Source organism: Phocoena sinus, chromosome 6, assembly GCF_008692025.1.
Source record: "Phocoena sinus isolate mPhoSin1 chromosome 6, mPhoSin1.pri, whole genome shotgun sequence".
NCBI classification, from domain to species: Eukaryota; Metazoa; Chordata; class Mammalia; order Artiodactyla; family Phocoenidae; genus Phocoena; species Phocoena sinus.
This window is the reverse complement of record NC_045768.1, coordinates 4,239,384-4,261,246: the sequence shown is the minus strand read 5'-3', so window position 1 is coordinate 4,261,246 and position 21,863 is coordinate 4,239,384. Positions and strand designations below refer to the sequence as shown.

The following is a 21,863-nucleotide window of genomic DNA, read 5'->3' as shown; positions in this document are numbered from 1 at the left end:
ATACCAAAAGGTCCATGATGACAGAAAAAAAGAAAAAAAAGACAGAAGATACTAATTACAATTGACCTTTGAACAACACACATGGGTTAGGGGCACCTACCCTCTGGGTAGTTGAATACACTAATATAATTCGAATATAACATAGTTGGCAGCCCTCCATATCCCGGTTCTGCATCATGGATTCAACTAACCTCAAACTGTGTAGTACTATACTACATGCTATTAAAAAGAATCTGTGTATAAGAGGACCCATGCAGTTCAAACCCATGCTGCTCAAGGGTCAACTGGAATGCGATGTGTGAACCTTGCTTGATCCTGATTTGAACTAACCCTAATAAAGCATTTGTGAGATAATAATTTCCACTCACTTAAACACTGACTAGAAACATGATATTTATTATTATTATTATAAGTGTGTTGATGTAACTGTTTTCCTTTAAAAGCACTTACCTTTTTGATACACGTACTAAAGTATTTTATGGATGAAATGCTCTGATGTCTAAGATTTGCGGTAACTTAACAGGAGCAGAATATTGACCACATATTGATAACAGATGAAGCACAGTGATGGATATATGGGGGTTCACTACACCAATCTATTTTTTGTATGTTTGTAATGTTCCATAATAGAAAGTTAAAAAAAGGGAAGAAAGATGAAAAGAGAAACCTCAAAAGAAATCAAAGGTCGCCTCTCCATGGCAATATAGCATAGGGAAGTGATCTTAAATTTATTCTGCACTACAAACTGAATTTAGTGATCACAACCAACCTTAAAAGCTAAATAAAATTTTAAAAAATCAGTGGGCATCCTTCATAGTAACAGTAAGTACTGTTTTGTGAAATGTTTAGGTCACATACGTATATATATGTGTGTGAACTCAATGAAGAACATTTTTACACAGGTTATGGGCAGAAAAGTTTGCAAAACATAGAACTAGTGGACAAAAGAATGGGCTCTATGCCAACATAATTAAGTAATGAATTTTAAGCTATCGAAAAAAATACAAAGGAATCAATGAGTCTATAACTTATAATAAACAGATGAATAAATGAAGAGCAGGGAAAATGGCTCTTGATTATAGTACAATCAATGTCAAGTGCTGACTGGTAAATATGTAAAGTGCTGGGGTTGAAATTATTTTGCAACCTTAGAAAAACTGGCTCAGGGAAGAACCATCAGGTAATGCTAAATTTAGGAGAAAATTTTGGTGAGGAGTAAGGTATTTATGTGATCTTAGAGTACTTAAGAAATAGACATTGTACAGTGAAGAAACTGGACAACACCTCAACTAGATGATCAAAATTAACATCACCATGAGAGGCCGAATGATACGGCATGCCTGTATATCTGACACCCTGAGAAGGACATAACATCCATCACTTATGTAGTACTCCAGCTGGAACGTATAACCGAAGGCTAACCACGCGCAAGCATCAGACAAACCCAAAATGAAAAGCATTCTATGTTTTGTAAATGGGAGGGAGGCAGAAATGACTATTCTTCAGAAATGTAATTGTCATAAAAGACAAAGAAAGGCTGCGGAAATGTTACAGATTAAGGGAGACTAATGTAACACAACTACATGTAAATCCTGATCCTGGTCTGGATACTGAAGTACAGGGGGAAAATGCTACAAAGTACACTGGATTACATGACACAACTGGAAAACAGACCTTACTGTATCAATGTTAAATTCACTGAAGTTTATAATATTGTGAGAATATACTTATTCTTAGGAAATATACACTGAAATATTTAGGGGCAAAAGGCTATGATATATGCAACCTACGCTCAAATGGTTCAGAAAACAAACAGCTTTGTAGTTAACTGAAAGCAAATGATAGAACAAATGGAGTGAAACATTAATAATTGGTGAATACAGCTAAAGAGTATACAGGTGTTTTCTACTTTTTTTTTATTTTTGAGAATTTTCTGAAAATTTTAAAGTATTTTCAAATAAAAACTTAAAAAAAAAAGCATTAGGGCTCTGGAGTCAGGCTGCCTATATACAAATCCAAGTCACCATACTAGCCTGTGTAACTGTGGTTAAGTCTCCTGACTCAGTTTCCTCACCTATAAAAACACATATATAATGAAGAATACAGTCATTCCTGGCCCTGCAGACCCAGTCACCAAGCCTGCAAGTGCTTGGCCCACGTCCTGGTTGCTCAGCTGGACCAGCTTCCTCTACTGGTTTGCAGCTTTAAGAAAGCCAGTCCCAGAGAGCAGCTGGCTGTACTTTCTGTCAATCTCCTTTCACAGGCAGGAAAGCCCCACCCTTATTTTAAGCACAGGCCTTGACTCTGGTTCTACCCTTGCCTGGAGTATATTTGTAATTCTTATTATCATGCACAAACTCAGTCCCCTGCTACCTACAGCCACCCAAGCCTACATACAGGTTTCCACCATTTATCACTTTGTATTTCTGTTCCATTACTAGTCCAAAGAAACATTTACCTTTTGAAAAGTGTGATTATACCTTTTAGAATTCCACCTTTTGAATATTTTTCTATCATTGTTTGGGTTTGGCACAGAGGAGACTGAAATTCACCACCATTCTGACTGGAAACCCCATTACCATGTTCTTTCTTTGCCACTTAAAAATAAAGCCTCTTTACTATCCTTCTATTGGCAGAGCAACCCTTCATGGCTATTGTCTTAACATTGTAACTCAGTTCTAGAGGCCAACGTGCACAGGTCCTACTGCACACGCTGCCTCGCCACATGATGAGAAGTCCTCAAACTCCAGCAATCAGCTCAAAGTCAGGTTCCGAGCCTCTGGCGTTGCTCTCTGCTTCTGTCTACCTACTGTTCTGATTCTCAGTTCCTCTTCCTGTCTGGCACCTAGGAACTGAATTTCCTTGCCGTCCCCTCTACCCCATCACCTGTTAAAAATCTCATCTATTAGCAAAATAATTATTTCAAGTGCTTTAACTAGTATTTCCATGTGCTTGGAGCGGGGCAGGCAAGCAAGAAAAGCAAGAGAGAACAGTCCTTCTTCATTAGTTCAGGTCAACACACTGCAAGTTCAGGTTATCCCCTCATTTGTCTTTTAAACTGAAGCATCACCTGTCAGAAGTGTTTCCCTACTCTCTTAACTCTCTTCTTTGAGCCCCCCCCCAGCACCCCCTCCTTAACTGCAGTAATGTTACAACAACAAGAGAATAATTTTGGCAAATATTTTAAACGAAGTACAACCAAAAACCTCTATTATAGTTATCTATACTATAGGTGCAAAAATAAAATATTCCTTCTTCTACTGCCTAACACTCACACTCACCATTTCATTGGGATGGACCAAAAACAAATAGATCCCTGGATGTTTGTCAAAAACCTGAAAGGAGCAGTTAGCTTGTTCCATCCGGCAAAGTGCTTCAACGCATAGTTCATCTAAATAGAAAAAACAAGGCAGTAAACATAAGACATAAATCTTATCAACTTATCAAGATTCCCTAAATTTGGCTCCTTTGGTTGCTCTGTAAGTGAATGAAAAGTTGTTCCCTTTTTTTTTTTTTAAACTGAGGCATAAAAATGCTGTAAATGTAGGAATGATATTTAGCTGCTGAAAGACTGGTAGGTTGATCATAGTGTGTGCCTATGAACTGCTCTGACTTTCCTAGTACAAACATCTTTTTTCACACTGGGCATAATTATCTCCAGAGAGCATCTTCTTAGAAGTATGGCTATAGGTCCAATTCCATTAGCATTTTACATTTTGATCCATGAGGACTTTATCTTGTACCACAGTGATAAAATCAGCTTTGCCCCCCAGATGGCTATTTTGTCCTACTCTCAGTTACTGAGTAATCCATTTTCTCCACTGGTTTGAAATGCTATCATCACCAAAGAGTAAATTCCCCAAATATATTTGGTTTACTTCTGGACTCTCTACACTGTTCCATTAGTCTATCTGTACCAGTACTATCCTGATCCCTGTTGCTTTATGGAAATTTCTTCATCACTCTTTCAGAAGTATACTGAATAGACTCATACATTTACCACATCAGATGAATCAACTTTATTTTGTCAAGCTTCAAAGAATATTGTAGTGACAGTGGTTAGCTTTGGGAAGGAGGAACAATGACTGGAAAAGCAAGAGGAGAGCTCCTGGTGTGTTGATGATGTTTTGTTTCTTGACCTGGGTGCCAGCTACACAAGTGTGTTTAGTTTATGAAAAATCAAGCTTATATACTTTTCTGGATATGGTACTCTTTAATAAACGTTTGAAAAATGACTTGTTAGAATTTAAAAATCTAGTTATTTTGAATTTATTTAGAAAGAACTGATTTATCTAATAAATCTTTAGATATACTTTTCAATTTACTGAAAATACAGAGGATAGAGAAACAAGTCAAATAACATGACAAGGAAGAAATCAGAAAAGTCCAGGAAGCACATTATTCTTTAGGGCAACCATCTGGTCGCAGCAAGTCAAAGTTATGACAAAAAAGAAAAAAAAAAATCTATCTATCTACATCTATACCTGTGCACACATATATAAGAGTAAACTATTCTGGATTAAAAGAGATGTAAGAAATATGGAACCAAATGCACAGTCCCTGATTGGACTCTAATTTAAATAAATCGTCCAAAAAACACATTTTGCAACTACTGGGAAAATCTGAATGTGGACTAGATATAGTAGTGGGTACCTTAAAGGTACGGTTATTTCATTAGATTTGATAGATCAGGAAAATGTCTTCAAGAGATTCATATTAAGAAATGCAAATATAAATGACCAAAATCTAGGCAGTCGTAATATGCTATGCCATAGTGATTACTGAAAATTAACTACAGACCAGTGGTTCTCAACCTGGCGATTCTGTCCCTCACTGGCCCTGATCCCCAACTCCCAAGGGACATTTGGCAATATCTGGAGACATTTTTGGTTGTCACAACTAGGGTAATGGGGAGAGCAAGTCACTACCAGCATCTAGTGGAGAGAGGCCAGGGATGCTGCTAAACATCCCACAATAAACAGCATGTCCCTCACCCACCAAGAATTATCCAGTCCAAAATGTCAACAGTGCCAAGTTTGAAAAACCCTGCTACAGACACATTCCAAGAATGGAAATTAATTGAATGGATAGATGAATATATATGTGATAAAGCAAATACAGCAAGATGTTAGCAACTGTAGAATCTATGTGGTGTGTTTATGGTATTCACTGTGTAATTCACTTTTCTAGGTTTGGAAATGCTCAAAATAAAACGTTTGGAAAAAATAATAATAAGTATCCTAATTATATGTTTAAGAAACAGATTTTCAATATAAACCCAAATTCTTACAATTCTTTTTTTTCTTACAATTCTTAAAATTAAAAAAAAATGATACAACTGTGAAACATCCAAGATACTCACTAACACGCTCATGTAAAAGCAAATAAGGATATTTCAGTATTTCAAGAAGAGGAACTCGAAGCTTATTTTCAAAGTCTTGGCCAGTAAAGTCAAACGGCTGTGCCTCTCCATTGTTGTCTACTATATATAACTCGTCATCGTCTCCAATTTCTGCCTTCATGGCCTTTTCAAAGTGATTTATGAGACGTGAGGTTTCTAATTCCCATAAAACCTACAGGAAAAGAAAAATGGGCAGTGTGCTTTATATCTTATTATCAACAAAATATACTGGATGTGATGATCCTTCTAGAAAGCCTTTTCCTAAGTATAGAAATTCAGAAGTTTACAGAAGCACTAAACATCATGTATTAGATTTAAAGAAAACAGTCACTAAACATAGAAGTGGCTTTTATGAGACATGAACATGAGTACACAGAGCATGAGACGTTTAAAACATCGCTCTTGCAGAGTTCTGCTATCAACAGCTCTGTCAACTACACTCTGTTGAAAAGGAAATGAGAAGTTGGAGCTTCTTTACCAAGGCACAAGCTGGGCCTTCTCTGACTTCCCTTCTATGTTCCAGCCATAGGTAACTACCTTGAAACATCAGCTTTAGCATAAAGACATTGGTTAGCTTCATAGCTAGGAAACCTTGTAAACGTAAAAGTTTTCCTCAAAAGGTTCATAACTAATCATCCCCCTCCTCTTTTCTATATTATTATACATATCTCTATGGTCTGTATTCCATTTTTCATCAGATAAATATAATAAACCAATATTCAAAGCCACATATTTAAAATTACATGTTTCACTTTGGTTACTGTGAATGAAAAAATGCTTGTCTTTATTGATTTATACCACTTACCCATTAAAAAATGAAGAGAGGGGAAAAAAAAAGAACTATTAGCCAATAAAAAAATAACCCAAGCCATTCAGATACCTGGCTGTTAACAATGTCAAACACAATGACATTAAAACATGAACCCAAAAAAACCCCATACATCACTTCATTTCATGAAACTGTTTCACATCAAAATGACTAAAAGTGGAGGATTATAAAATTCTGCTATTCTGCTATAAAATTCTGAAAATTAGATTTCAATTCAATTCTATCAATCAATAAGCATTTAGGGCTTCCCTGGTGGCGCAGTGGTTGAGAGTCCGCCTGCCGATGCAGGGGACACGGGATCGTGCCCCGGTCCGGGAAGATCCCACATGCCGTGGAGCGGCTGGGCCCGTGAGCCATGGCCGCTGAGCCTGTGCGTCCGGAGCCTGTGCTCCGCAACAGGAGAGGCCACAACAGTGAGAGGCCCACATACCGAAAAAAAAAATAAAAATAAGCATTTACTCAGCACCTACTATCTACCAGGCAATGAGTTATATACTAGAAGTATATTAGCATTCACAGTTTAAATCACATTGTCAGTTCCCTGAGTGCTTCCAACAGAGTTCAAACTTATTCTCTTCCTAGTTATCAAGCTCTGAAAAATACTGCCCAATTAATGTCAAGTACCTTATGTAAGAATGGCAATTCATCCCTTGCTTTGTGGTATTCAGCCACACACTCTAAGCAGTAGCAGAGGTCTTCATCAGCTGTTCGAAATTCACTGGAGTGGGTCTCGGATGCATAGTGTTGCAGGAAGTCAATGGTGGAAATACCACCTGGTGTACACCAACAACATGTGCTCATTCTGTACCTGTATCCAGAAAAGAAGACATGGAAAGACTAAAGAAAAAAACCACACAACACTTCAGGCCTATTCCGGTGGAGAATGGGTACATTTCCTACTAACGATCATGTCTTCAACTTACAATGTGCCTCAACCACATCCAGAACATTCTGCTGGCCAGCTTATCAATCACTGGCTAAACTCAATCTGAGCCTACTCGTAAAAACTATCTGTGACACGTGAAAAATAATGGAAGCAGTTAGTAACAAACATCATAAGGCAATATACAGCTGTGTTATAAAGAAGGCTCAAAACTATACAGTACTGATGGGAAATTATATACAGAGACATAGAATTATCAATGTTTTCAAAGTACAGATTTTGGAGTGTTCTAATAATGCACTGGAGTCAAGTGAAAAGCTCAGGAAACCTTTCACATTCCCTGAGGCCATGTTCCAGAAATCCCTGGAAACCTAAAAAATCCACAAATATTACTCCATACCAATAACAAAAACTCATACAGAGAAGAATTTTCTCTTGGTTAGAAAGTATATATACACATGAATTTGCACATGTGTGTATGAACTGCTGCCCATAACTCACTGCCCATCAACGCAGTATAAACTGTAACGGTTGCAAATATAATAGCTACAAACCTATTACTACTAAGTTTGAAACTTACAGTTTTTGACTGTCTCCAATTTGGGGTTTTATACTACCATCAGAGCCTCCACCATCCAAACTCAAGTAAAAAGGGTTAAATGAAATTACTTTCAGAGATTGTTTCAAGATGGCGGAGTAGAGGGCGTGCGCTCACTCCCTCTTGCGAGAGCCCCAGAATCACAACTAACTGCTGAACAATCATCGACAGGAAGACACAAGAACTCACCAAAAAAGATACCCCACGTCCAAAGACAAAGGAGAAGCTGCAGTGAGATGGTAGGAGGGGCGCAATCACAACAAAATCAAATCCCATAACTGCTGGGCGGGTGACTCACAAACTGGAGAAGATTTATACCACAAAGTCCACCCACTGGAGTGAATGTTCTGAGCCCCATGTCAGGCTTCCCAACCTGGGGGTCCGGCAACAGGAGGAAGAATTCCTAAAGAATCAGACTTTGAAGGCTAGCGGGATTTGATTGCAGGACTTCGGCAGGACAGGGGGGAACAGAGACTCCACTCTTGGAGGGCACACACAAAGTAGTGTGCGCACTGGGACCCAGGGGAAGGTGCAGTGACCCCATAGGAGACTGAACCAGACCTACCTGCTAGTGTTGGAGGGTCTCCTGCAGAGGTGGGGGGTGGCTGTGGCTCACTGTGGGGACAAGGACACTGGCGGCAGAAGTTCTGGAAAGTACTCCTTGGCGGGAGCCCTCCCAGAGTCCACCATTAGCCCCACCAAAGAGCCACGTAGGCTCCAGTGCTGGGTTGCCTCAGGCCAAACAACCAACAGGGAGGGAACCCAGCCCCACCCATCAGCAGATAAGCAGATTAAAGTTTTACTGAGCTCTGCCCACCACAGCAGCACCCAGCTCTACCCACCACCAGTCCCTCCCATCAGGAAGCCTGTACAAGCCTCTTAGATAGCCTCAGCCACCAGAGGGCAGACAGCAGAAGCAAGAAGAACTACAATTCTGCACCCTGTGGAAGGAAAACCATATTCACAGAAAGACAGACAAAATGAAAAGGCAGATGACTATGTACAAGATGAAGGAACAAAATAAAACCCCAGAAAAACAACTAAATGAAGTGGAGATAGGCAACCTTCCAGAAAAAGAATTCAGAAAAATGACAGTGAAGATGATCCAGGACCTTGGAAAAAGAATGGAGGCAAAGATCAAGAAGATGCAAGAAATATTTAACAAAGACTTACAAGAATTAAAGAAAAAACACCTAGAAGAATTAAAGAACAAACAGAGATGAACAATACAATAACTGAAATGAAAAATACACTAGAAGGAATCAATAGCAGAGTAACTGAGTCAGAAGAACGGATAAGTGATCTGGAAGACAGAATGGTGGAATTCACTGCCACGGAACAGAATAAAGAAAAAACAATGAAAAGAAATGACGACAGCCTAAGAGACCTCTGGGACAACATTAAACACAACAACATTAGCATTATAGGGGTCCCAGAAGGAGAAGAGAGAGAGAAAGGACCCAAGAAAATATTTGAAGAGATTATAGTCAAAAACTTCCCTAACATGGGAAAGGAAATAGCCACCCAAGTCCAGGAAGCGCAGAGAGTCCCAGGCAGGATAAACCCAAGGAGGAACACGCCAAGACACACAGTAATCAAATTGACAAAAATTAGGGCTTCCCTGGTGGTGCAGTGGTTGGGAGTGCGCCTGCTGATGCAGGGGACACGGGTTCGTGCCCCGGTCTGGGAGGATCTCACATGCCGTGAAGCGGCTGGGCCCATGAACCATGGCCATTGAGCCTGCACATCTGGAGCCTGTGCTCCACAGTGGGAGAGACCACAACAGTGAGAGGCCCGCGTACCACAAAAAAAAAAAAAAAAAAAAAAAAATTGACAAAAATTAAAGACAAAGGAACATTACTGAAAACAACAAGGGAAAAACGACAAATAACATACAAAGGAACTCCATACACCAAAGGACAAATAACATACAAAGGAACCATATACACCAAACCCACAGCAAACGTCATTCTCAAAGGTGAAAAACTGAAAGCATTTCCTCTAAGATCAGGAACAAGACAAGGATGTTCACTCTCACCACCCTATTATTCAACATAGTTTTGGAAGTCCTAGCCATGGCAATCAGAGAAGAAAAAGAAATAAAACGAATACAAATTGGAAAAGAAGAAGTAAAAGTGTCACTGTTTGCAGATGACATGATACTATACATAGAGAATCCTAAAGATGCCACCAGAAAACTACTAGAGCTAATCAATGAATTTGGTAAAGCTGCAGGATACAAAATTAAAGCACAGAAATCTCTTGCATTCCTATACACTAACAACAAAAGATCAGAAAGAGAAATTAAGGAAACAATCCCATTCACCACTGAAACAAAAAGAATAAAATACCGAGGAATAAACCTACCTAAGGAGGTAGAAGACCTGTACTCAGAAATCTGTAAGACACTGATGAAAGAAATCAAAGATGACACAAACAGATGGAGAGATATACCATGTTCTTGGATTGGAAGAATCAATATTGTGAAAATGACTATACTACCCAAAGCAATCTACAGATTCAATGCAATCCCTATCAAATTACCACTGGCATTTTTTTTTTACAGAACTAGAACAAAAAACCTTAAAATCTGTACGGAGACACAAAAGACCCCGAATAGCCAAAGCAGTCTTGAGGTAAAAAAACTGAGCTGGAGGAATCACACTCCCTGATTTCAGACTGTACTACAAAGCTACAGTAATCAAGACAATATGGTACTGGCACAAAAACAGAAATACAGATCAATGGAACAGAATAGAAAGCCCAGAGATAAACCCACGCACCTATGGTCAACTAATCTATGACAAAGAAGGCAAGCATACACAACGGAGAAAAGACAGTCTCTTCAATAAGTGGTGCTGGGAAAACTAGAGAGCTACACGTAAAAGGATGAAATTAGAATACTCCCTAACACCATACACAAAAATAAACTCAAAATGGATTAGAGATCCAAATGTAAGACCAGACACTATAAAACTCTTAGAGGAAAACATAAGAAGAACACTCTTTGACATAAATCACAGCAAGATCTTTTTTGATCCACCTCCTACAGTAATGGAAATAAAAACAAACAAATGAGACCTATTAAAAGCTTTTGCAAAGCAAAGGAAACTACAAGACGAAAAGACAACCCTCAGAATGGGAGAAAATATTTGCAAACGAATCAACAAAGGATTTATCTCCAAAATACATAAACAGCTCAAGCAGCTCAATATTAAAAAAACAAACAACCCAATCAAAAAATGGGCAGAAGACCTAAATAGACATTTCTCCAAAGAAGACATACAGCCGGCCAAGAAGCGCATGAAAAGCTGCTCAACATCATTCATTATTAGAGAAATGCAAATCAAAACTACAATGAGGTATCACCTCACACCAGTCAGAATGGGCATCAACAGAAAATCTACAAACAACAAATGCTGGAGAGGGTGTGGAGAAAAGGGAACCCTCTTGCACTGTTGGTGGGAATGTAAATTGATACAGCCACTATGGAGAACAGTACAGAGGTTCCTTAAAAAACTAAAAACAGAATTACCATATGACCCAGCAATCCCACTACTGGGCATATACCCAGAGAAAACCATAATTCAAAAAGACACATACACCCCAATGTTCACTGCAGCACTATTTACAACAGCCAGGTCATGGAAGCAACCTAAATGCCCATTGACAGATGAATGGATAAAGAAGATGTAGTACATATATACAATGGAATATTACTCAGCCATATAGAGGAACGAAATTGGGTCATTTGCAGAAACGTGGATGGATCTAGAGACTGTCATACAGAGTGAAGTAAGTCAGAAAGACAAATATCGTATATTAACGCATATATGTGGAACCTAGAAAAATGGTACACATGGACCAGTTTGCAGGGCAGAGACAGAGACACAGATGTAGAGAACAAACGTACGGACAACAAGGGGGGAAAGTGGCGGGGTGGTGGTGGTGGTGGTGGTGGTAGAATGAATTGGGAGATTGGGATTGACATATATACACTAATACATATAAAATAGATAACTAATAATAACCTGCTGTATAAAAAATAAATAAAATTTAAAAAAAATAAATTTCCCTAATCCTAGCAGTCTCAAAGAGAGCAAAGTAGCAAGTTGGTACCAGGAAACGAGAGGAAATCCCAAGAATCAAATGTGTCAAAGGTTTGAAGGAAAATACACGAGTCAAGTTTATCAGAACTGCAGATGGCATGAAACAGAGGATTAGCAAAATAGGGTGGAAGCCAAAATCCAAAGAGATCTCCAATTCTAATGAGGTGTAATAAAAGCAAGCTAAGATGCCACTAAATGCATATAAAAGCAAATAGAAAGTTCACTGTTAGTAAGCAGTGTATTGTGGCTAAACAAAAAGCAAATGTTTTGCAATGAAATAAACAAGAGGCTGGAGCAGGAAAAATACAGGTGAGCCTGGAGCATCTTACAGGAACAGAAACAAAGTGCTCAAAATACAAAAGGATGGGGGCATGTCAAAGGGACATATTAGCCACCAACCTGAAAGCGCTCTCAGTGGCCAAAGCTGAAACAATCTGAGTAACAAAATAATGTAATATTGGATTATAACGCACAGTATAAATATACATGAATCCATACTGATACAAATGAATGAATAAACAGATGTGGGGGAAGGAACAAACTTTCCTTATAGAAGAATCGCAAATAATATATACAGATACTCCCCATTCCAGGAAGTGGAGCTTAATCCCACCCTATCTTGAGTGAGGGCTGGACTTGGTGAAACACTTCTAAATAAGAAAGTATGCAAAGTGAAAATCACACTTACGGTGGAGACACCTGGCAAACACAACCTCAAACCAAGTGATCAATGTTAACATCACCAGTGGTTAAGTCATGTTGGTAACCCCTGACAAAATGTGATGAGACAGGAACTTCAACTCTGCGGTATGCTTCCCCAAACCCACAACCCCAGTCTATTCATGCGAAAAACATCAGACAAACTCAAGGTATTATCCAAACAGCTATTAGCCAGTCTTTGACAAAAAAGAAGAAAACCACACCCAAGGGAAATCGAACCAAGTGTTCTATCATATGGAAACATTTTATTGGGAATTGGGCCAGGAAATTACCCAAGAAAACCGATCTTGAAAACTTGACCCTCATTATCTAATGAATGTATATCAGCCTAATGGGAAAAAAGTTACAAACCCAACTGTAAACCCAATGAAGCTCATTTCCTAACTGGATGAACCTAATCCATGCATTCTCATCAGGAGTGACATCATCCTCAAGGAAATGAAAACCGGTTAGTGGAACGCATCCTACTCTTTTTACATATAAAGCACAGGTATATGTACATTACGTAAAGAAGTATACAATATATTGGTGGTATTAAAATTCATGGGAAATTCATAGGAAAAAAATGTCTTAAACGTTTCCTTTCAGAGAGGGAGAAGGGACAATAAAAGGTTAAGAAACATGACCCAAGTCATTGAATACTTGGGTACGGAAACTTGACAATGTTAAGTTTTTGAATGCATTATCACCCAAAAATTCAGAGTGCATAATAAGCTCTGCTAATGGGAAACTGATCACATCTTGACAGGATTTATAATTTCTGTACAATCAAAAACATGTATTTGTCTTGTGAACTGATTTTTTAAATTCATTAAATATTAACTGTATACTTTCTTCATGCTTCTGAAAAGAATTTAGGGCAGCTTTCAACATTAAAGTATAAAGAAAAAGACATTTTAGAAGGCAATTTAAAAAGGGAGAGAAATCAAAACTTATTTAGAAGAAATTTTATTTCACTAAGTCCTAATTTAGGAGCTTCCTGAAAAGTAGAGCAGAAAGATAACATGAGTTACACAGTCCTCGTGTGAAAAATAAAAAAAGCAATATGCTAGTTCAGCTGGAGTCCTGCCCTTTCCTAACACTAATTCTAATTCAATTACATTTTTTAAGGGTGCTGCAAACTAGGGAATACGAAGTAACAGAATGGACACTATGTTTCTGCAGAATATAAATTTCATTCGAAGAACTTCTTATACTTGAAAAACCAGTAATATAATACCAGGAAGTTAAAAGTCTGCAGAAGCTGTGTTTTTCCAGTGATGTAATCTGATTCAATAAGTTTCACCCTTCTAGACGATGCAAGAACAGAAAATGAAATTTATGGGAGATTTCTCAAACATCAATTGTTTCAAGCTTGACTTGAGCAGGAAACAAGACTGCAGTCAATTGAAACTTTGAAAAAATTAAGGTACTGAAGTACAAATAAAATGTTGTATACTTTAAAATAATTATTAACAGAGAAGTTAGTTAGCAAAATAAACCTTCTAGTAAAAAAATTATGGAGTCTGCTCTTTATTTCACTCACTCAGAGAGCTAGCCTACTTCCACATTCCAGAAAGCAAAACTAAATTTTCTCAAAGTAGATAGGAGTTACTGCCATATAACAGATAAGTGCCATGGAATTTAGAAAACAGAGAGAACAGTGCTATAGCACATCAGCAATAGAAACATGTTTCCATAGTTCCTCTCAGAAGGCCATAAATGGGTGTGGTTATCTCCTAAAACTAAAATCATCATTGGCCTGATAGCTAAGCCCAAAACAATCTGAACAGGGTATACTGAAATTTTTCTTTTAAGGGAAAACTACTGGTAGATGACTATGAATCCTGCAAATTTTTGCACAATTCAGTTCTTCTGGAGGACAGTTTTGTTAATTTCATCAGTGTTTTTACTGCTTGGAATCATTACCGAACCACAAATGGGGGAGTCCAGGGAATCCTCAAGCTGCCCGACAGAAATAAGAGCGGCTCCCATGCACCAGAGAGACCGTTTTTTGCCAATAACACAGGATGCTTCACCAGAGGTATAACTGTAACTTTCTACTGCCTTATCCAGGGGGTATCATTTCTCAGTAATAGCTGGCCAGAAACTTCAAATAACAATCACTTTCTTCTACCTTTCCTAGCTAAACTTTTTGAAAGTTTATTTATTTTAAACTTCTTTGCAATTGCTTTTATTTATTTTTTTCCTTGGCCACGCTGAGCGGCTCAAGGGATCTTAGTTTAGATCCCCGACGAGGGATTGAACCCGGGCCACGGCTGTGAAAGCGCCGAGTCCTAACCACTGGACCACCAGGGAACTCCCCTTAAAAAATAATTTAGATTCACTTCTTTAGCTCCTTGGCACTCTGGCTTCTACCTTATGTTTCACTGATGTTTTCACAAAAGTCCCTAATAATCTCTTTAATACCAAATCCAATAGGTTCTTTACTGGACTCCTCTAAAGCGTATGAAACTGCTAACCACGTATTCCTTAGCTACGACGACACACCATTCTCCTCTCACTTCCTCTACCCAACCCCCATAATCATCTGTTCCTTTTCCCCCTGCTTCATATCAAAATTTCCAAAGGTTTGTCCTCAGGACTCTATCCCTTCATTCAATATCCTCTTTGTGGGTGACAATTCAACCTATTTCTTCAACTATTATTTATAAGGAAGCTTCCCAAAGACTGAGAATGTAGGTAAAACTCAATGCAATGTTTAATTGTGTTTCAGCTACTCAATAAATGATAGCCTAGCCCAGAATTCCACAAAGATATACAGCTGCCCTTCAGTATCTGCAGAGGATTGGTTCCAGGAGTCCCCCCCACGCATACCAAAATCTGCAGATGCTCAAGTCCCTTCCATAAAATAGTGCAGTACAGGGAACACAGTTGGCCCTCTATATCCACAGATGGGAAACCCAAAGATACGGAAGGCTGACCGTACTCAATATCCAACTGTATAGTGAATCTATACTCACTTGACAGTTGCCTCAAAGTAAACAGGACCAGAACAGAAGAACAAAGTCCCTTCCGTAAATGTGTTATCTGTCCTGTATTCTCTATATCCATGGTATTACCATGACTTCACTTTTCAAACCAGTAACCCGTGAATTCTCCTATACTCTCCTCCCTTGGCCCCCATCTCTACAAGTTCTATAGAGTCTACCACCTTGATTACATCTGTACTTTACTCTCAGTGAGACTGCCATTTCCTTAGTTCAATACATTTTCATTATTTGTCTGGATCACAAAAGAAACCTAAATGATCTGCCTCTTGCTTGATCCACCATCAATTCTTCCTCCAAAATGCTGCCAAAGGCCAAAGCAAAAACCAGACTCTAAAAGCACAAATGACTCCTCTACCTTTGACCGATAAAATTAAAATTTTTGACCTCACCACACAAGGCTCTCCATGACCTGGCTTCAGCATCATCTCTTGCCATCCCCCCTCACTTGCTCTTCCTAAAATGCTTCCTGGTGTTTGGCATTACCTGCCTTTATGGAAGCTCTTCCATCTATCTGCCTTGAACACCTACCCTTCATACCTTTGCCTGGTTCTTAAACCTGAATGCGCATCAGACTCACCAAAGGAACTTGGGAGAAAAAAAAAAAAGCAAAGCAGATGGTGAGACACCACTGATAAAATTCAGATTCGTTCTAAAAAACACTCCACCAGTAAGGCTGATAAAAAGCCAGATTTGGGGGACTTCCCTGGTGGTCCAGGGGGTAAGACTCTGCACTCCCAATGCAGGGGGCCGGGGCTTGAGCCCTGGTCGGGGAACTAGATCCCACATGCATGCCGCCGCTGAGAGTTCGCAGGCCACAACTAAGACCCAGCACAGGCAAAATAAATAAATAAGTAAATATTTCGGGGGCAGGGGTGGGGGGAGCCAGATTTGAGAACTACCTCTGAGCATCATCATGCCTGGGGGCTTGTCTGACTCATTCCCTCCCTTCCAGTCTGTCTCTGATGACTTTTTTCTCTATCCCCTCAGGACTCCGTACGTGATTTCTATCACTGCATTTACCATGTTAGGCTGAGCTGTTTACTTATCTGTCTCCCACCTACAAGCTCCATCCTCAGCAATTCTAAGTCTGTTAGGAGGCAAGGATCCGTTCCGTATTTTTTTTTTTTACTTTTCAGTGCTTGGCACATATTAAGTGCCTGAAAAAAAAGTCTTAAATGTTTATTTAACAAATAACTACCAACACTTCCCTGGTGGCACACTGGTTAAGACTCCACACTGCCAATGCAGGCGGCCAGGGTTTGATCCCTGGTCTGGGAACTAGATCCCACATGCATGCCCCAACTAAGAGTTCGCATGCCACAACTAAGGAGCCTGCCTGCCGCAACTAAGACCCAATGCAACCAAATAAATAATTAAAATATTTAAAAATTTTAAATTAAAAAAACAACAACAAATAATTACCTGGGGGTAATGGTCTACAGAGAAGTGATCCTCTCAGTCGAGATTCCTGGGTTTATTTGAGAATGGGTGAGGATCTGCATTCATATATACCTAGACTCTGGCCCCCAAAAGAACATTTCTGAAAAAGCAAAGGAAAACAAAACAAAACTGAGGAAGTGGTTTTTAGACTCGCTCTCTCACCTGGGTTTCACATCAATCCTTATCAAGTAGAACCAAATATTACCATTTGATGACAGAGCTCAAGCTCCCAGAGGTGAGACAACGTGCCTGTGGGTCTACAAGGAGCGAAGAAACAGCGCAACTGCCATTCTGACTCCACAGGGGGAGTGGCTCCACGGGAGACCTCGTCCCCATGCTGGGACAGCGAGGCACTTTGTCAGAAAGTCCCCCAATTAGCAGGTGAGTTCAGCCCTAGGATCGTCAGTAGCTAACATCTCTGCCGCTTTAACTGACCAGCCGTGGGTTCTTCTTCTTCGAGCCTCGTGCCCGGTTCCTTCTGGGCCACACGGGTCTAGGCACATCATCGCTCCTGGAAGGTGGGGAGGACGGCCAAGGCCCCTCTGGCTGGCTGTCAGCGCTCCATCGCCTTCAGGTGGGGCAGGGAGGGCTCAGGTGGCCACTCGGGAGGGGCACACTCTCCAAAGGCACGAACCCCAGCAGGAGGAAGCAGGGGGCGCCGAGCGGACAGAGACTTTCCGTAGCGAGACACCCCACTCACTCCCACCGAAACTACGCAGCGCCCAGACTCGGAAGAGCTCACACGGGACGGCAGTGCAGACGACGCGAAGGGAGAGAACCAGAGAGCGGTCCACCGGACGCCGCGGGGACGCTCCCGCCTCGGGCGCCGCAACTCTCCTGAAGGACGCGGCCGCGCTCGCGCCGCCCCTCCCCCACCCGCCCAGGCCTCACGCGCTGCGACGGTTACGCCGCGCGCGCTCCCACGCTCACCGGGACTGCAGCCGCGAGTCTGCCGCTCTCCTCAACCGTCTCGGCCTCCTCCCGGCCGTTAAGCCCCCTCCGCCTCCATGCCTCGCCTCAACAGTCGTCTGAGAACGGAAGTGCGGACGCGCGCTACGTCGCCTCAGTCCTCAACCGACCACCCAACCCGAGGAAGCCCCGAGCACAGGCCCCGCCCCCTGCGCGGCGTCGGCCGTCGGAAGGCCCCGCCCCGGCAGCTGCTTTCTTGTTTTGGTGCCCCGAGGGGCGGGGCGTGGGAAGAGACACGCCCGGGCTCCGCCGGGAGGCCAGGAAGCCCGGCGTGGCGTCACTTCCGGGCTCCCGGGGCCGGCCAATCAGGAGCGTCCGTGAGGGGCGGAGGTGCGTGGGGAAAACTTGAGGCCGAGGTTTCACCGCGGCCTTGCCCCGGATTTCTCCGGGTAGTGGCCGCTTCTCGACGCGCCCACCCCGGGCGACCTGGACGCCTACCCTGCTGTATTTTCCGTCCAGTCCTTTTTCTTCTCTTTTCGACGCCTCAGGAGTTTCAGCAGGGGTGTTACGGCTTGCGAAGTAATTTTTTTTCTCTTTAGATTTCCTTTAAAGACCTAAAATATAATATGTAATCAACACGTACTTTGGGGGAAATATATACTTTGTATCATAGAAAAGGGATACATTAAGTATTGGAAAAAGAAAAAACAGTACAGAATATAACAGTAAACCCCCTTGGGAAGCCTACCCATTTTTTTTTTTTTTTAACGCTTACTACTGACTTCGACGACGAGGCGTCACCACTAGCTTATACTGTAATAGAGGAGACAGAAAAACGAAATAATTACTAGTTCTGATCAAGGCTCTAAAGGAAAGCAGAGGCTGAGATAGGCCCGATCCAGACAGGTCAGCCAGCAACGATCTTACCGAACAGAACCCTAACGGAAGAAAGAGAAGGGGCGAGCCAGGGAAGAAGGGGACAGGGTCCTGGTGAAGAACATTCCAGAAAGGGGGCGTGGCTTATCGGAAAGCCCCGATGCCCGTTATGGAAATTTCACAATCCCGAGCGCGAGGCGAAGACCGTTATTCTCGTTTCTAGCTTTTTCCCTGCCTGGTGGACTGTGTTGGCCAAATTCAAACACAGTGTTTAAATAAAGTTACAAAACTGTGTGGAACTATATTGCACTATAAATTGTGTAGGTATCCTTTTTTTTTTTTTTTTTTTTTTTGCAGTACACGGACCTCTCACTGTTGTGGTCTCTCCCGTTGCGGAGCACAGGCTCCGGACGCGCAGGCTCAGCGACCATGGCTCACAGGCCCAGCCGCTCCACGGCATGTGGGATCTTCCCGGACCGGGGCACGAACCCGTGTCTCCTGCATCGGCAGGTGGACTCTCAACCACTGCACCACCAGGGAAGCCCTGTGTAGGTATCCTTTTTAAAATAATATTAATGCTTTTGAAAACTAGGGATCTGGCTGGCTCTTGAAAAAAAAAAACTTTTTTTGAAGAGAATATGGAAAAAAAAATCACTGGAATCTCTGTTTTCCTGAGATAACCATTTTAATGTGTACCCTTGAAGAAAGTATTACATACGTTTTTATTAAAGTAGCCATGAAAGGATATTTATAAAACGCTAATGTACTCACCACGGTGTAAGAAACGGAATATTACCGTGAATCCTAAACGGAGGGGCTCCTCCATTTTACAGGGTAGCTTGGGGCTAGGGACACACAGAAATGTTTTAACTTCTTATAAAATCAGAAAACAAGTGGAATATTAGGTTGAAGAAAATCTTTTAATATTTACCATTTATTTGTCTTCATACCAATACAGTCATAAAATATAAACGTTGATATTTTTAAGGAGGAAAGTGCCCCTGAAGGCAAAAAGTGCCTAGGGCCACTGAAGTCATAATTTCATCCTGCTTCTGAGCCCGCTGTGGCTCTTTCCTTATAATATTACCACGTTTATTACCTTATAATATTACCACGTATTACAAATGGTAATATTGTCTTTAATCTGTAAATATATGAAGCTTAGTGTGTTTTTGAACTTTATCAAATTAGACTGAATGCGTTTTCCCGTGAATTGCTTTTTACACTCAGAGATTCATTGATCCAAGGTATGCTCAGGAGTTGTAGAGCCCAAAGTTTACACAACTTGAGGGATGTCTTTAATATTTATTTGAAATGAATAGCACAAATTACACATCTTTAAAACGGACAAACCCCACAAATATTAAAAATTCAGAAAAAAATATTTAAGCTGCAAACACAACTCTATAAAAGTTATATATTTGGGCTTCATACACTTTTATCTCAGCAATGAGGTTGAAGATCATTTTCTATACAAGGAACACAAACGTAACTCAGTCTTTTTTCTAGTAAGATTGATGAAATTTTATTGCGTTTATGAAAGTTTCAAATTAATATTTCATTTTATAATATGCAAATTTTAGGATTGTCAAGTTTAAAAAAATTTGTATCAAGCCTTTTTTGACAGATAAGCTGTAAGAATTCAGAACACAAAGTTTCTGGTGTAATGACTGAACCTAAATACTTGGAATTGATAACACACTACTAGGTTGTCATAGATTTTTCTCATTTTTAGATACAGATTGTGAGTTTTAGATGTCAGTATGTCAAAATTTCAGTACTTTTTCCAGTTTGATCATTTGACTCATTACTCATCATTATTTGGACTACCAACAATCCAAGAACATGTTACACATTATTTCTATTTGAAATGGATCTGTTCTTAATGAATTACTAAAATATTTGTTATATTATAATTTCTATTGATTTCATCATCAACCTTCACTGTAGCCTCTTATTCCATGATTTTGTCAACTTTATATAATTTATATACAAATATACACAATAAGTACACATTTTAGGTGTATAGTTGAGGGATTTTAACAACTCCGTAATTTCATGTAACCATCTCTAATCATGATATAAAACATTTTCTTCCTGCCAGAAAAGTGCCCTTGGGACACTTGGCAGAAAATCTTCTCCCCATTCACCCAATGGAAACATTGATTTGACTTCTATCAACATATCTATCATCATAGATTCATTTAGACTATTCCAGAACTCTATCAATGGAATTATACACTATGTATTCTTTTGACCATCTGCTTTTGTTCAACATGAAGTGTATGAGGTTCACAGATGTTATTGTGTCAGCAATTCATTTTTATTGCAGAGAAGGGTATCATTCAATGAATACACCACAATTCGGTTTTTTTCTTTTAGTCATCTACTGATGAATATTGGGTGGTTTCAAGTTTTCCACAGTTAATAGATAAAGCTGCTATGTTTTTGTGTGTGTGTGTGTGGTACGCGGGCCTCTCACTGTGTGGCCTGCTCCCGTTGCGGAGCACAGGCTCCGGACGTGCAGGCTCAGCAGCCATGGCTCACGGGCCCAGCTGCTCCACGGCATGTGGGATCTTCCCGGACCGGGGCACGAACCCACGTCCCCTGCATCGGCAGGCGGACTCTCAACCACTGCGCCACAAGGGAAGCCCGATAAAGCTGCTATGAACGTTATTGTACAAGTCTTTTAATGGTCATACGTTTTCAGTTAACATGGACAAATATGCAGGAGTGGAATTGCTGGATTACAGGGTAGGTGTGTCTTTAACATTACAAGAATTTACAATCCATTTCCCAAAGTGATTCTACCATCTTAAATTACCATAAGCAAAAGTATAAGACTTCCATTTGTTCCACAACCTTGTCAATACTATCCCTATTGTAAGTCTTTTAAATTTCAGTCATCCCAATGGGTTAAAACTGTGCCTCATTTGTATTTCCCTAATAACTAATGATGTAGAACATCTTTTCATGTGCAGATTGAGAATTAGTGTATCTTCTTTGTGAACTGACTGAGCTTTCAGGCAGAGCACAGAGGATTTTTAGGGCAGTGAAAGTACTCTGATATTAAAGGACTGATAAATGTCATTATACATTTGTCCA

The 21,863-nt window shown here is 40.4% G+C and overlaps 1 protein-coding gene across 4 annotated transcripts in view; it reads right to left on the bottom strand.

The window, feature by feature from the left end:
• The window catches only part of SETX (senataxin), a 76,396-nt gene extending 58,319 nt beyond the window's left edge, over positions 1 to 18,077 (bottom strand). For 3 of the 4 annotated variants that reach the window (XM_032633940.1, XM_032633943.1, XM_032633942.1), the window contains exons 1-5: positions 17,904 to 18,077; positions 16,956 to 17,073; positions 6,855 to 7,038; positions 5,363 to 5,573; positions 3,282 to 3,391 (exon numbers count right to left, since the gene is read on the bottom strand). In XM_032633940.1, the coding sequence (XP_032489831.1) occupies positions 3,282 to 3,391; positions 5,363 to 5,573; positions 6,855 to 7,031 (498 nt within the window). In that variant the 5' untranslated portion in view covers positions 7,032 to 7,038; positions 16,956 to 17,073; positions 17,904 to 18,077. The remainder of the gene's footprint in view (positions 1 to 3,281; positions 3,392 to 5,362; positions 5,574 to 6,854; positions 7,039 to 16,955; positions 17,074 to 17,903) is intronic. The other variant, XM_032633941.1, reaches the window with a different exon arrangement.
• Positions 18,078 to 21,863: the final 3,786 nt, after the last annotated feature.